This window comes from Saimiri boliviensis, chromosome 2 (assembly GCF_048565385.1).
Source record: "Saimiri boliviensis isolate mSaiBol1 chromosome 2, mSaiBol1.pri, whole genome shotgun sequence".
Lineage (NCBI taxonomy): Eukaryota > Metazoa > Chordata > Mammalia > Primates > Cebidae > Saimiri > Saimiri boliviensis.
Window position 1 is genome coordinate 1,719,356 of NC_133450.1, and position 16,906 is coordinate 1,736,261.

At 40.3% G+C, this 16,906-nt stretch overlaps 1 protein-coding gene across 16 annotated transcripts in view; it reads left to right on the plus strand.

Moving 5' to 3' along the window:
• Nucleotides 1–16,906, plus strand: part of PEAK1 (pseudopodium enriched atypical kinase 1) — a 300,593-nt gene that overhangs the window by 225,738 nt on the left and 57,949 nt on the right. For 12 of the 16 annotated variants that reach the window (XM_074392604.1, XM_074392607.1, XM_074392610.1 and 9 more), the window contains one exon: nucleotides 7,490–10,743. In XM_074392604.1, the coding sequence (XP_074248705.1) occupies nucleotides 7,604–10,743 (3,140 nt within the window). In that variant the 5' untranslated portion in view covers nucleotides 7,490–7,603. Of the gene's footprint in view, nucleotides 1–4,375; nucleotides 4,686–7,489; nucleotides 10,744–16,906 lie in introns of all 16 variants that reach the window. The other 4 variants (XM_074392605.1, XM_074392608.1, XM_074392609.1 and 1 more) reach the window with 1 other exon arrangement.

Here is a 16,906-nt window from a genome sequence, read left to right on the forward strand (position 1 = left end):
ACTCGCTGTGTGACCTTGAGCAAGTCTCAGTTTCTTCATCAGTAAAGTAGGACAAATAATAGTATGTATATCGTAGAGTTTTGTGAGCATTATGGGTTTTTGTTTGTTTTGTTTTGTTTTTTGAGATATAGTCTCACTCTGTTGCCTAGACTGGAGTACAGTGGTGTGATCTTGGCTCACTGCAACCTCCTCTTCCTGGATTCAAGCAATTCTCCTGTCTCAGCTTCCTGAGTAGCTAGGACTATAGGCATATGCCACTACATCTGGATAATTTTTGTATTTTTAGTACAGGCAGGGTTTCACCATGTTGGCCAGGCTGGTCTCAGGTGATCTGCCCACCTTGCACCCAAAGTGTTGGGATTACAGGCCTGAGCCACCGTGACTGGCTGAATTGTGAGTTTTTCTGGGTAAAGTGCTTCAAACAGTGCCTAATACAAATAGTAAATGCTAACTAGAATTATTCTTACTCAGCAAGCATTTATTTAGTATCTAATGTATTCCAAACAATTCAAGAGATACAGAGACAAGAACGACTTAGCCCTGCCTTCTGGGGACTTATATAATTACAATACAATCTGGTACAATTGAGAGACAGGCAAAGCTTCATCACAGAGGTTAAGATTTAAACTGGATCTTGAAGGATAAATAGGGTTTCACCAAATGGAACGGCATTAGAGGGCACACATTCCAAACAGAATAAAAGCTTGTGAATAAAATAAAGCTATAAAAGACTATAGACTCTTGGCTGTTATCAGATAATATTTGAACCTCTTCTCTGATGTATACCTTCTTAAATAGGGGTCTGAAGTGGGTTCAGGGAACATTTTGGAACTTCTAATCTTAGAACTATTTATTACCAAGTTTATACTAATTGGTATAATAATTAGTAGTAGTAGTAGTTAACTCTGATTCATCGAAGAGTTTGAACTTAAAAATGAGTTGGAATTGAGCAGTGCTGCTTTGCAGGAGTTCATTTGTTGTTACATGATTCTTATCCTGAGATGACTACCACATGACAGGAACAGGGAATTGTTAGAAAAACTGTTGTGGTTAGAACAATTGGAACTGGATGGGCTTCTGGAGAGTTCAGTTTCCAAAATTAAGCAGATTTTACTTTGGTTTTCTTCTTTAGATGGGGAAATCTTATGCTCTTGTGATAGCAAGGAATAACAATTTATTTTTTTGGTCAAATCTCACATTAAGAATGTCCCTTTTACTCATGAAATTTCCATTTGTGTACCAAATTAAACCTGTGTTTTATCTTCTGCAAAACTTCTTCCTGCAGCTTTGCTTTCACTTCCTCTCCCCACCCTTTTAGTCATCTACTGAAGGGTTTGGCAGCTGGTTGAGGTGTCAGGTCAGCATTTTTCACTGTGGAAGAAGGAAAGGTTGGGAACAGTGACGTGGGTATGCTTGTCACATTTTCCTTTCCTTTTTTTATAAGTGACCCACATGTTCTATAACAAAAGCCTGGTGAGAACCTGGACTTACAGACTGTCTCCTAGCGTCCTGGAGATGGGCTAATATGTGAGATGGCGTATAGGCAACAGTTCCTCACTGAGTGTCCTTAAAAGCCCACGTACAGCAGTGTGACAGAATTTATGGAGAGAGATGATGGCCTTTGGGAGTCACAGAATTGGAGAAGGAGCTTAGCAGTTCATTCTCCACCCTCCTTTATTATTAACAGATTCTCCTTGGGTGCCTTTAGGAAATGCAGTATATGTGGTGTTTAATCTACCACCTACACACTTTCCTTTTCTTCACTCATGGAAATTGGATCCAGCTTGAGAGCTCCAGTTCTTTCTGCTGGGCAGTTTATTTCAAGATTGAAATCCTGTGTGGATTTGTTTGTTGGGATTTTGTTTTGTTTTGTTTTGTTTTGTATTTTTATGGGGTGTTTTTGGTATCAAATCTGCTTGAACTGAAAGCAGACTAATTATTGTCATTGTATGGCAGTAGAGAGAGTAAAAAACAGTAATAGGTTCTTAAAAAGCTGTCATGACTTGAAGTGAAATAGGCCACTCTTGAATAGCTTCATCTATAGCCTGAAGGGCTTTGGTCCTGAAAACTGTCAAATATGAAATAGGATTTTAGATCATGGAATCCTGGCTACCTCCTAGGGGCAGCTTCAGCTGTTAAACTCTCCCATGGACAATTTCATCTGGAAGATTTGCTTTGAGATGATAAGGAATGTGGAGGTAAATGAGCTTTTCTTATCAAACATTCCATTTGGGTACTCTGTATCAGACCTGTTCTAGCAAATAAATAGAAGACACCAGGATAGACTGTTTTATTTCCTTGTGTAAGTGCCTCAGGAGATACATTTCTTATTTCTCGAGCATAACTTTGGAGACTAGAGGTTCCCGTTTGGGGAGTGTTGGTGTTGAGCAGGGAAAGCTGCTGGTTATTGATTGCCCTTGCAGTCATTTCACAAAGGCTGTAAAACCCAAGGATTGCTCTTTGGACAGGCCTGCATCTGGTACAGCTTCCCCTCTATGAGACTATTGTAGGTTAAAATAGTTTCGACAGTGTCTGTAAGTGCACCTCTTTGTCTCCAAACATAATTAGTGTTTAAATTGAAGCCCTCGTAGTTAAGGTTTTGTGGCTTAGACAGCAGCTCCATCTGGTGCTGGCTAAAGGTGTTTGCTTGGTTCATCTCTTGGTTTTACAGCAGATGAATACAGATGGATGCAAACTTGTAAACGAATGTCATATGCAAGATGGGTTTCTAGTGCACACAGCACTGACATAAGCAAATGGTGTTCCTGGTGAGTCTCATTTGGCTATTCTGTTGACAAGTGATAGGTGCTAATCAACTTAGCCATCTTTAGACTGAATTAACTTCCTTTTACTCAAAGTGGGGAATTATTTTTTCTATTATCTACTAGTATTTGAAAAAGCAAATATATTGTACTACTTACAAAGAGAAAGCTTAATCCCACTCTTATCAGAGGTCTGTTTCGCTTGGCTAACAAGATATTATGCCAAGGTGCCTTATTCTTTTTTGCATACAGTGCTGCATAGTGCTAAGTACACAGGAAATTTTTCAATTTAAATTCTTGGTGACTGACAGGAACTGCCCTCAAACTGTTAATAGAAGTTACTTCTGAATAATAGGTTTACATATGGTTTCTATTTTCTTTATGCTTTTTTCTGAGTTTCCACAGTAAGCATATAAAACAAAAGAGAAAAATATCTACCAAAAAATGTAAAAACAAAACATACTGTAGGTAGCTGCAGCCTTGAGTCCCAGTTCTGGATCTTTCTCATTTACTGTGTGTCTTTAGTAAAGTCACTTTCTCTTCTGGGCTTCAATTCTCTTGTCCATAAAACACAGTTGAACTAGGAACCTGCACAGTTTTAACATTCTAAGTAGTGAGTTTCTTCCCGCTTTCCTGTGTCTTCAGCCTCTCACCCTGGCCTGTATCTTTCCCCCATATTATCATTCAACATTATCTAGATTCTCCCGTCTTAAAATAAGGAAATCCTTTCTGGACCCCTGTCCTCCTACCTCCTCCTTGCGTCTCCTTCCTGTCCGCCCTTCTCTGAAAGCCGTTGGCCATCTCTCTATCACCTCCCTGCCCTTCTCCGCCGTCGCTCTGTCACCTCCCTGCCCTTCTCCGCCGTGGCTCTATCACCTCCCTGCGTCTCCTTCCCGTCCGCCCTTCTCTGCCGTCGCTCTATCACCTCCCTCGTCAGCTCGCCGCAGTCTGGCTTCCATCCCCACCATTGAACCACATGGTTCGTGCTGAGGTCACTGATGAGCTCACGTTGCCAAGTCCAGTGGGCTTGTATGTAGCCTCCCAGTAGCATTTGAAATGGTTACCGTCTTTCTCCTTCATGACATTTCCTCATCTGGCTTCTGTGCCATCACACCTTGGCTGGTAGTTTTCAGTTAGGGAAGAAGAATTGGCTTCTTCTCCCTGATTCACCCAGCAGGGCCACCTCCTCAGCTCACTCTTTATTTTCTTTTTGGCCTAGATTTTTTTTTTTTTTTTTTTTTTTTTTTTGAGACAGAATTTTGCTCTTGTTGCCCAGGCTAGAGTACAGTGGTAGAATCTCGGCTCACACCACAACCTCCACCTCCCAGATTCAAGCAATTCTCCTATCTCAGCCTCCTGAGTAGCTGGGACTACAGGCACCCGCCACCATGCGGGTAGAGACAGGGTTTCACTATGTTGGCCAGGCTGGCCTTGAACTCCTGACCTCATGATCTGCTTACCTCAGCCTCTCAGAGTGCTGGGATTACAGGTGTGAGCCAGTGCACTCGGCCTGGCCTAGATATTTCTATACTAATAATTTCTAAGCATATGAGAACTACAGAATTCTCATTCATGTTTCAGACTCCTAAATTCATGTACTCTCTTACATTCAGGCTGACAAAATATGGACTCATAATCTTCCCTGCAAAAGTTGGACCTCCTGCAATGTTGTCATCTCAGTAAATGGCTCTACAAATCATTTGAATACATAAGCCTCAGCACCTCTTACTCTCTTCAAAATCCAGTGACTCCTGCACCTTTCCCTGCCTTCCCTGACGTCACATCCTCATCCAGACCCTCATGCAGTCCTCGTTTGCCGGCGTCGGTCCTCCGAAGCAGCCTCCCTGCCCCCCGTCCCGTTCTCCTGAAGTCCGTTTTCTACACAGGAGCAGAGCTGTCTTTTTAAAGTCAGGTTCACTGAGGGTAAATTTACATGTAGTGAAATTCACCTTTTTTAGTGTGTGGTTCTATGGGTTTTTCAAGGCAGAGTCTCGGACTGGGCTGCAGTGACATGATGCAGCCTCGACTCACTGCAGCCTCCGCCACCCAGATTCAACCAGTTCTCATGCCTCAGCCTCCCAGTTAGCTAAGATTACAAGCGTACACCATCATGCCTGGCCAATTTTTATATTTTTAGTAGAAACAGGGTTTCACCATGTTGTCCAGGCTAGTCTCAAACTCCTGGCCTCAAGCGATCCACCCACCTTGGTCTCCCAAAGTGCTGGGATTACTGGTGTGAGCCACCACACCTGGCTGGTTCTGTGAGTTTCAACAAATGTATGCAGTTGTGTAGCCACTACCACATAACATTTGGACTGTTTCCAGCTTTTGGCTGTAAACTTTTGTGTATTGGTTTTAGTGTAAACAGAAGTTTTTATTTATCTTGGGTAAACACCTAGTAGTAGGATTGCTGGGTTCCAAGGTAAGTTTATAATTAACTCTATAAGAAACTGCAAAACTATTTTTCAGAATACCTGAACCATTTACATTCTCACCAGCAATATATGAGAGTTTCAATTGCTTCACATCCTCGCTAGCACCAGTCTGTTTTTGTTTAAATTTTATTTTAACCATTATAATAAACATGTAGTGATAGCACATTGTAGTTTTAAATTGCATTTCCATGTGACTAATTATATTTACTCTTTCACGTGTTTAAATGCAATCCATGTATCTTTGGGCATGGTGGCTTGTTCCTCTAATCCCAACGCTTTGGGGAAGCCGAGGCAAGTGGGTCTCTTGAGCCCAGGAGTTTGAGACCACCCTGGGCAACATGGAGAAATCCTATCTCTACAAAAAAAACAGAAAAATTAGCCAGTCTTAGTGGCATGTGCCCATAGTCCCAGCTACTCCAGAGGCTGAGGCGAGAAGCTTGATTGAGCCAGAGAGGTTGAGGCTGCAGTGAGCTGTGATCATACCACTGCACACCAGACAGGATGACAGAACGAGACCCTGTCTCAAAAAAAAAAAAAAAAGAAATCATATATCTTTGGTTTAGAGTCTGCTCAAATCTTTCACCTGTTTTTATTGGGTTTTTCGTTGAGTTTTGAAAGTTCTTTATATATTCTAGATACACAGTCATTTGTCAGATACGAACTTTTCACAGAATTTCTCCTACTCGGTTGCTTATCTTAATTTTCTTACCATTATTTTATTTTTTCTGCAAATGTTTTTAATAAAACTCCAAATATAATTAGGTACAATATTTTATAACAGAGGTTTACTAGTGAAAAGAATGAAATTCCATTTTGGTAAGGATAACATTTTGCTCGATTGGGGTTCAAAGTTAGTACTTCCTCTCATCAAAATTGATTACAAATGTTTACCTATTAAAGCATATCTGTAATGAAATTGTGTATATTCTATATTTGAAAAATGTCATTTCACACAGGTGATAGATGCACCAGTGAAAATTCTGCAATTTGTAGAGTGCCTCAAAGCAGTAAATGCGACACATGCAGTCTGTGTGTCACACATGTCATAGCTACTCACCTCTCCATTGTAGCACAGAAGCCACCATAGTCAATATGTAAACAAATAAGTGTGACCGGTGTTCCAGCGGAGCTTTATTTGTGGGTACTGAATTTAGAATTTCATATAATTTTCGCTTGTCACAAAACATTATTCTCCTTTTGATTTTTTTCCCAACCATTTAAAAACATAAAAAAAAGAGGAATGAGCTACATTTGGCCTCTGGGCTATAATTTGCTTACCTTTCTCTCCTGCTCATAATCTATCAGTGTTTCGTACTTTTGCTCATATAGATTCTAGACTTTACACATATTTTGTAAGACTTATATACCTAAGAATTTTATGGGTTTTGGTCATAGCTGTCATTTTAAAATGCAAATTTGATTATTTTGTTTCCCCTGTTCAAAACCCTTCAGTGGCTTCCCACTGCTCTTAGGATAAACTTCTATAATCTATCAAAGCCTAAAAGGCCTTGCATGATCTGGCCCCTGCTCTCCTTTTCAGCTTTTTTTTTTTTTTTTTTTTTTTTTTTTTTTCCGTTTTTTTTGAGACAGATCTCACTTTGTCACTCAGGCTGGAGTACTGTGGCATAATCTCAACTTACTGTAACCTCCGCCTCCCAGGCTTAAACAATTCTCCTGCCTCAGCTCCCAAGTATCTGGGACTATAGGCATGCACTACCACACCCAGCTAATTTTTATATTTTTTGTAGAGAGAGGCTTTTATCATGTTAGCGAGGCTGGGCTTGAACTCCTGGACTCAAGTGATCCTCCCACCTTGGCCTCCCTCTCAAAGTGCTGGGATTACAGGTGTGAGCCACCACACCCAGCCCCGAGGCTTCATTTTCAATGCATTGAGTTTGAGGAGTCTGTGAAATGTCTAAAAAGTTCTAGGGTAGGTGGAAGAAGAGAAACCTGTAGTGTGCTGGTAAGTGTTAGATACATTGGTGAGTAACAAAAGGAGCAGTATCAAAGGCGTTTCTCGGAGAGAAGGTCATAGAATCATTGCAACAGAGACATCAAGCTAAATATTATGTATGGTTTGATAAGCATGCATAAAATGATGGTTAAAAGCTCACTTTCCAATGTACTGATTGGCTAAAGGTAAATTGTCAAGTACCCAAATTAGTTTACCTCTCAATCTTTTAATTTAAGGAAAAATTTAGGAGTAGAGTCAATATTTTAAAGTCACTAGTATAAGTCTCATAGTGCCTTTTTCATTCAGTTTTTTTGTCTTCTTCCCCCTTCCCCCCACAGATTGATCATTCTTAGAAGAGCTGCTGTAACACATAGGGGAAGTGAAAACTAACAAATGAAAGTTTTGCCATGCACTGAAAGAAAAGCATTGTCTGTGAAGTTCTATTGTTAAAAATGTCTGCTTGTAACACCTTTACTGAACACGTTTGGAAACCTGGTGAATGCAAGAATTGCTTTAAACCTAAAAGTTTGCACCAGCTACCCCCAGACCCTGAGAAGGCACCCATCACCCATGGCAATGTGAAAACTAACGCCAATCACAGTAACAACCACCGAATCAGGAACACCGGAAATTTCCGGCCTCCTGTGGCTAAAAAACCCACTATAGCTGTGAAGCCCACTATGATGGTGGCAGATGGGCAAAGTATATGTGGTGAGCTTAGCATCCAAGAACACTGTGAGAACAAACCTGTCATGATAGGGTGGAACCGAAACAGAGCTGCCTTGAGTCAGAAACCACTTAACAATAATAATGAAGATGATGACGGAATTAGCCATGTTCCTAATCCTTACGGCAATAATGATAGTGCAAAGAAGATGTCAAATAACAATAATGGACTAACTGAAGTGTTAAAGGAGATAGCAGGCTTGGATACTGCCCCTCAGATTAGAGGAAATGAAGCAAACTCCAGAGAAACATTCTTAGGAAGAATAAATGATTGCTATAAACGATCATTGGAAAGAAAACTTCCACCAAGTTGCATGATAGGTGGGATAAAGGATACTCAGGGCAAGCATGTGATTCTGAGTGGGAGCACAGAAGTGATTAGTAACGAAGGGGGCCGGTTCTGTTACCCGGAGTTTTCCAGTGGCGAGGAGAGTGAAGAGGATGTGCTTTTCAGTAACATGGACGAGGAGCATGAGAGTTGGGATGAGAGTGACGAAGAGCTGTTGGCCATGGAGATTCGCATGAGAGGGCAACCCCGCTTTGCCAACTTCAGAGCAAATACTTTGTCTCCTGTTCGATTCTTTGTGAACAAAAAATGGAATACCATCCCCCTGCGAAACAAATCTCTGCAGAGAATCTGTGCTGTGGACTATGATGACAGCTATGATGAAATCCTGAATGGTTATGAGGAAAATTCTGTGGTCTCTTACGGACAAGGAAGCATTCAGAGCATGATGTCATCTGATTCCACATCACCAGATTCTTCTTTAACGGAAGAATCACGTTCTGAAACAGCCAGTAGTGTATCCCAGAAGATTTTTAATGGGGGAGTATCTCCTGGGAAACCAGGAGATTCTAAGGATAGGAAGGAAATTGAGCCCAGTTATGAAAGTCCTGCTAGTAATAATCAGGATAAAGATTCATCGCAAGCTTCCAAAAGTTCCATAAAAGTTCCAGAGACCCACAAAGCAGTCCTTGCTCTCCGATTAGAAGAGAAGGGTGGTAAGATTGCTGTGCAAACCGAGAAGGAAGAAAGTAAAGCCTGCACAGATGCCGCCGGACAGGCAGTGACCATAAACCTTGTCCCCACAGAAGAGCAAGCAAAACCCTACCGCGTCGTGAGTCTGGAACAGCCATTGTGCAAGCCGTATACTGTCGTGGATGTGTCGGCAGCAATGGCCAGCGAGCGCCTCGAGGGCCCTGTTCACAGCGCCAAGAAAAAAGGCTCATCTTCTACTCCAAACTCACCAGTGACATCATCTTCATTGACACCAGGACAAATAAGTGCTCATTTCCAAAAATCCAGTGCAATTCGATACCAGGAAGTATGGACTTCTAGCACCAGTCCACGACAAAAAATACCTAAAGTGGAACTCATTACTAGTGGAACTGGACCAAATGTTCCTCCAAGGAAAAACTGTCACAAATCAGCACCTACTTCCCCCACAGCTACAAATGTTTCCTCCAAAACCATCCCTGTTAAGTCACCTAATTTGTCTGAAATTAAATTTAATAGTTATAACAATGCTGGTATGCCACCGTTTCCAATTATCATTCATGACGAGCCAACGTATGCTCGGAGTTCCAAAAATGCTATCAAAGTTCCCATTGTTATCAATCCAAATGCATATGACAATCTAGCCATCTACAAAAGTTTTCTGGGAACAAGCGGAGAACTCTCAGTGAAGGAAAAAACCACAAGTGTAATAAGCCATACTTACGAAGAAATAGAAACTGAAAACAAAGTGTCTGATAACACCACTAGCAAAACCACTGAATGTCTTCAAACTAAAGGGTTTTCAAACAGCACAGAGCGTAAAAGGGGCTCAGTGGCTCAGAAGGTTCAAGAGTTTAACAACTGTCTCAACAGAGGTCAGTCTTCACCACAGAGAAGCTATAGTTCCAGCCACAGCTCCCCAGCAAAGATCCAGAGAACCACTCAAGAGCCTGTGGCCAAAACAGAAGGGACTCAGGAGTCTCAGCTGCTGGGCAGCAGCAGCGCCAGAGAGAAAGCAAGCACAGTGCTTTCTCAGATTGTGGCCTCAATCCAACCCCCACAGTCTCCTCCAGAAACACCTCAGTCTGGCCCTCAAGCTTGCAGTGTGGAAGAGCTTTATGCCATTCCTCCAGATGCCGATGTTGCTAAGAGTACACCTAAGAGTACACCAGTCCGGCCCAAATCTCTCTTTACATCGCAGCCTAGTGGTGAGGCTGAAGCACCTCCGACCACAGACAGTCCCACCACCAGAATACAGAAAGACCCATCCACAAAGCCAGTCACCCCCTCTCCCTCCAGATTAGTGACTAGCCCCCAGAGTGAGCCACCACCTCCCTTTCCCCCACCACGCTCTACTTCCTCTCCTTCCCATGCAAGTAACCTTTTGCAGAGGCATTTCACCAACTGGACCAAGCCTACCAGCCCTACCAGGTCAACAGAAGCTGAATCCGTTTTGCACTCTGAAGGCAGCAGGCGGGCAGTGGATGCAAAGCCTAAGCGCTGGATATCATTTAAAAGCTTCTTCCGCCGTCGAAAAGCAGACGAGGAAGACGACAAAGAGAAAGAGCGAGAGAAAGGGAAACTGGTGGGCTTGGACGGCACAGTCATTCACATGCTGCCTCCTCCTCCAGTTCAGCGCCATCACTGGTTCACAGAGGCAAAAGGAGAGTCCAGTGAGAAACCAGCCATTGTCTTCATGTACAGGTGTGACCCTGCTCAAGGCCAGCCCAGTGTGGATCAGAGCAAGGCTGGGACAGAGCGGGCAGCAGTCATGGAGAAGGGTCAAGCGGAGAGAGTGTCACCACAGGACTCGGAGAAGCAGAAGAGGAGTCATTCTTCTCCATCACTGATTCCTAAAAAGATTCTCAGGTATGTAAAATAGACTGGCAGAATATGGGAATTTTTTAACACATTTTCAGGTGCTAAGATTTTTATATCTTTTAAGATTGCATAAGAGCCATTTCTGTTTGTAAGTAGCACTCTGTGGCCATCATCTATCTTTATAACTGCATTCCAAGATTAGAATAGTATTAAAGTGATCTTATTGCACTGAACAAGGTTTATAGCCCTGAATCTTTGGCTTAAGTAGCCTGCTGCATTGGACTTTAGCATAGAAAAGCAAATCCATAACACCTTAATAGCAATAAATAATATGTTCTTTTGAAATGTGATGGTAATTTGAGGAAGAAACAGGATCAAATGAATAAGTGGTGGTACTGTTCTTTCTCTCACCGTAAATGAAATAAAACTCTTCCAGCAATTCTTTGTTTTTTATGAAGGCATTATCTCTATATACATTACTTATTTTAAGGGTATATTTGTTTGTTTATTGCTGTCTCTTTCTGTCCTCCTTCCAAGTGTTGTGAAAAAAATGGAGGGTGGTAAGCAAGCAATTTATAGTTATTTAGCATGTGGGTAAAATAGAAGAAGTTGGGTATCAAGTGTGAGACCAATAGTACACTCTTCAGTTCAGCTAGGCAGATTGCATACCCAAATCAGTTCTCCAGGCATTAATTTTATTTAATAACTATTGATTGATCACCTATTCTGTGCTAGGTATATAATAAATATTTATCTCTAATACTTATAAATTTTGCTATATATTCTTCACATGAGGAAACTGAAAACCAGAGAAGTTAAGAGTTGGACAGAGTCACAAAACTAGTACTGCCAGAGCTGGAATTCAAACTTCCATCTGTCTCATTCGAAAGAATGTATTCTCCTTATAATGTTGCATTCTTAACAAACACAAGATCTCAAACAAAACTGTTATCATCTTACTTGTAATCATTCACATACACACGTATGTTTAGGAAGCATAAGTTTTTCTTTCTTATTTATCTTGTAAACAAAATTAATTAACTGTCAATAAAAATAAGGAACTTTTATCCCAAGTTTGTGACAAATAGGATGATTTCCCTGTACTTCCTGTCCTTTTTATTCGTTTGCCCTGAGTACTCCAGTTATCTGGTTCTGAGTCCTTCTCCCTCCTGACTTAAAGTAAGCCTCTACCTCGCCTGGCCTTCTTTCCTACAAAGATAGCAAACTCTGATGGGTGGGGCAGATTTACTAGTTTTTCTTTAGAAATATATAATAAAAAATGAAGTGAACACTTAATGCTTTTGCTTTTCCTAACAAAGTGCAAGTTAGTTTTATATACATTCTTTACTAAAATGAGCTTTTACGTACCTCCAAATTGTCAAAATGCTAACAAGTCCCTCTTTTCCTTAAATCCGTGTAGTAACAAAGCAGCTAGGATGGTGGTAATACAGTCCTAGAAAGAACAGTCTTGTCATTGGTAGTTGAATGTTGTATTCCATGGTAATGTATTTAATGACAGAATGTACTCCAGTAGTAATAAAATACATGTATTTCAGGGCCAGGTGCAGTGGCTCATGCCTGTAATCCCAGCACTTTGGGAAGCTAAGGCAGTTGGATCACCTGAGGTCAGAAGTTCGAGACCAGCCTGGCCAACATGGTGAAACCGTGTCTCTACTAAAAATACAAAATTAGCTGGATGTCATGGCAGGCGCCTGTAATTCCAGCTACTTGGGAGGCTGAGGCAGGAGAATCACTTGTACCCAGGAGGCAGAAGTTGCAGTGAGCCAAATAGTACCATTGCACTCCAGCATGGGCAAAAAGAGTGAAACTCCATCTCAAAAAAATATGTATTTCAGGTGACTGTGTTATTTAGAAAAGAGGCAATTTAAATAGCACATGGTTGGAGTTACCTAGGAGAAAATGGTAGATAGCTATACATGGCTTCACTCCTGATAAAGTACCACTGTGGTGTATTTTTCCACATCTTAGAAGGCACAGTCAAGAAATGATTTGGCTTCTTTCTGTGGAATGAGACTCTCTTTTGGTTACATGCCACAGTATATAGGCTTGAGGGCAGCCCAGGCCCTGGGTGTGGCAGACCCCTTACTATACAGCTTTTATTTTCACAATTATGTTATACATAGGCCAGTCATGTCTTCCAAAATTTATCTGTTTTTTGTAGCAAACATCTATGAATCCAAATAACACAGTTCATTTGCCCATTGGTTCTCAAATTTGACCATGTTCCACAGTCATCTAAAGAGCTATTAAAACAGATTGCTGAGCCCCACCTCTGGAGGTTTTGATTCAGTAGGTCTGGGGTGGGTCCTGATAATTTGCACTTCTAACAAGTTCCTGGATGATGTTGATGTCCTTGGGTCACTTAGAAATGCTGGTTTTACCACCATTCTAAAGATACATGCTATAGTCTGAGTAAAGCAGTGATTGAGATATTAAGCTTTTCTTTAAGGCACATTTGAATTTCACATTTCATAATGTCCCAGATTAAGTACAAAAAGAGGTATTCAATAGCCTTTATTAACTTTCTGAAAAGTTTAAAACATGAATATGCATATTGAAAAAATATATACCGTTTGCTCTTTCAATAATTACCTCATTTACTTAGATACACCATTGGTATTTACTTGAAGCAACTTTGAGAGGGAAAACATTACCATCAAATGTCAACATTTGTGTTTCAGGCTTGATGGCAGTGTGATCATTAAATTACTATCCCACGCTTGGGAGCACAGTGCTAAAAGAAATGAAAATACTGTTTTTCTCTAAGTAAATGAATATTTCAAGTCTAAAATGTATGTAAGTAATGAAGAATGAAAAAATATTCTACTGAAAGCCAGACTACAGGCCCTGAAAAGTAAGGAACTTTTTAGAGCCCTTCGTTATGGGATTAGATTGTTACTAAGTTCATTTATTTAACTGTTTAGGATTATAAATTGAGTGTCTTAACTGTGCCATGTATTTGCCATCAGGCCCTGGAACAAATAGGGGGAAACATTATCCTGAAATAATGGGCTTGGGTTTGACTTCAGCTATCTGTCTGGTCCTTCAATGTGCAAGGCTATAAAGATGCCTGCCACATAGAAGTAGTTTGAAAATTCCATTAGAAAACATATAAAAAGCTTATCCCAGGGTCTGGCACACACTGGGTGCTTAAAAATATTAGTAGCCCCTCTACCCTCAATGGATAAATGCTAAAACAATGGGCAGAGTGATTAAATCAGCTTAATGTAAACTTCTCAGGATTAAAATCCAAAGCAGATCTTCAAAGACAAATAGGATTTTTCCAGCTGGTTGGGAAAGACATTGTAGGCCAAAGGAACAATATATGCAAAGTCACAGAGATGAGGTTGATGGCAAACAGGAGCAGGACATGTAGCTACAAAAGGATAATGAGTAATCCACTGGATCTAAAACATTCAAACTCAGAGGAAAGAATAGAGTGATGGTGACCAGAGACTTTGGGGTGAGTTGGGGTTGGAGAAAGGAGAGATCTTTGTCAAGGGTACAAAGTCCAGTTAGATGGGAAGAGTGCATTTTAAAGACCTATTGTACAGCATGGTGACCATAGTTAATAATAACATATTATATATTTCAAAATTGCTTAAAAAGTAGATTTAAAAAGATAAATAGCTGAGGTGATAGTAATGTCAATTAACTTTAATCTTTCTACAGCATATATATATATATAAACATCACATTGTACCCCATGAATATATACAATTATTATTTGCCTATTTAAAATTTTTAAAAATTAAATTTTAAAAATAGTCCAGTGGTTCTTAAAGTATGGTCCATGTAAGGTCAAATAGTGATCATGCCAATGTTAATTTTCATAATAATACAGAGACACTTGTCTTTTTCACTGTGTTGACATTTGCACTGATGGTACATAAATAATAGTGGTTAAAACTACTTGCATCTTAGCATAAATCAAAACCATGGTACCATATTGTACTAGGAGGTTTTGTTGTTATTGTTGTTTTTAGGTGAGTTTCACTTAATGTCCTTGGTAGACCAGACACAGTGGCTCATGCCTGTAATTCCAGCACTTTGGGAGGCTGAAGCAGGAGGATCACCTGAGCTCAGGAGTACAAGACCAGTCTGGGTAACAGAGTGAGACCTTGTTTCTACTAAAAATTTTAAAAATTAGCTGAGCGTGGTGGTGTGTCCCTGTGATTCCAGGTACTCAGGAGGCTGAGGTGGGAGGATTGCTTGATCCCAGGAGGTTGAGGCTGCAGTGAGCCATAATCATGCCACTGCACTCCAACCTGAGTGACAGAGTGAGACCCTGTAAGAATGCCCTTGGTGATGTAGTAAATTAAATCTCAACCCTGGAGTACCTGTCTTCTTTAAAATTCTGTGTAATTAAATGGGAAGTACACATAGAATACTTCTGCTGTGTAACAAAATACGATGGTTTTCTCAAAGAAAAATACTTGTGAAATAGTTGAGTTGTGAAGCTGAACTAGCTCCTTCTTTCATGGACTACCTTGAAAGAACAACTGACAGACAAACTGTGGTTATTCAAACTTGAGAGTGTTTGGCAGATATTTTCTTTTTTTTTTTTCTTTGAGACAGAGTTTCGCTCTTGTTACCCAGGCTGGAGTGCAATGGCGTGATCTCGGCTCACCACAACCTCCGCCTCCTGGGTTCAGGCAATTCTCCTGCCTCAGTCTCCTGAGTAGCTGGGATTACAGGCACGCGCCACCATGCCCAGCTAATTTTTGTATTTTTAGTAGAGACGGGGTTTCACCACGTTGACCACGATGGTCTTGATCTCTTGACCTCGTGATCCACCCGCCTCGGCCTCCCAAAGTGCTGGGATTACAGACTTGAGCCACCGCACCCGGCTGGCAGATATTTTCTTAAGAATGAACATAACAAACCTATTACTTCAAGGAAAACAACTATTTCTTGTCAGTGATATAAAATTCAAGTTTTCAAGCAAAAATAAGAATTTTTAAAACTTATGTCTGCCACAGTGTTTATCTCAACAGCTAAACATTCTTCTGATAAGATTGGTGGTTGAATTCATAAACTTTAAAAAGTATTATATAATTAAATATGTCAACATTTGGAGGATCTGCATTAACTCAGTAAACCAGTGATTTCCAAATAACCCAATGCATGATATTACAAAATTATACATGAGTAAAATCCATTCAAACTGCAAAATAATCAATGGCTTTTTTTTTTTTTTTAAAGATGGGGTTTCACCATATTGGTCAGGCTGGTCTTGAACTCCTGACCTCAGGTGATCCACCCGCCTCAGCCTCCCAATGTGCTGGGATTACAGGCGTGAGCCACCTCACCCGGCAATCAATGACTTTTAATGTAACTGAGTACAAAAAGTTTATTGATATGGTTTCAAACTTCACGTTGCAACTAAGCTTTAAGAAACTACCACTTACCAAGTTCTGATACGGTACCAAAGAATATCTACAGTTATCTAAAAAGCTATTAAAATATTCCTTTTTCTGCTTGCAAATCTGAGTGAGACCAGATATTTTTTATATTCTTTAATCAAAACAACATGTCACAGCAGACTGAATGCAGAAGCAAATAAGGAAATTGAGTTGTCTTCCATTAAGCCAGATATTAAAAGAGACTTGAAAAAATATTATTTAGGTTACTATTATTGGGTTTATTTCCTTAATTTTTAAATTTTTATTAAGTGCTTAAATTATATATAATGTACATAATTATGGTGTACATAGTGGTGCTGCAATACATATAATGTAAAGTGAGCAGATCAGGGTAATTAGCATATCCATCATCTCAAACAATTATCATTTCCTCATGTTGGGAACATTCACTATCCTCCTTCTAGTATCTGAAACTGTATAATAATGTAACTGTTAACTGTAGTCATCGTACAGTGCTGTAGAACCCTAGCTCTTATTTCTCTCATCCAGCTGTAATTTTTATTTCTAGCTCTTATTTCTCTCATCCAGCTGTAATTTTGTGTCTCTGACAAATCTCTGCCTGTCCTTTCCTTCCCCCGTCTTCCCAGCCTCTAGTATTCTCTCTTCTACTTTTTACTTCTATGAGATCTACTTTTTTTTTTTTAAGCTTCCACATATGAGTGAGAACATGTGGTGTTTAACTTTCGTTTCTGGCGTTATTTCAGCTAGAATAAGGCCCTCCAGTTCCATCCATTTTGCCGCAAACAAGGGTTTGTTGTTTTTTT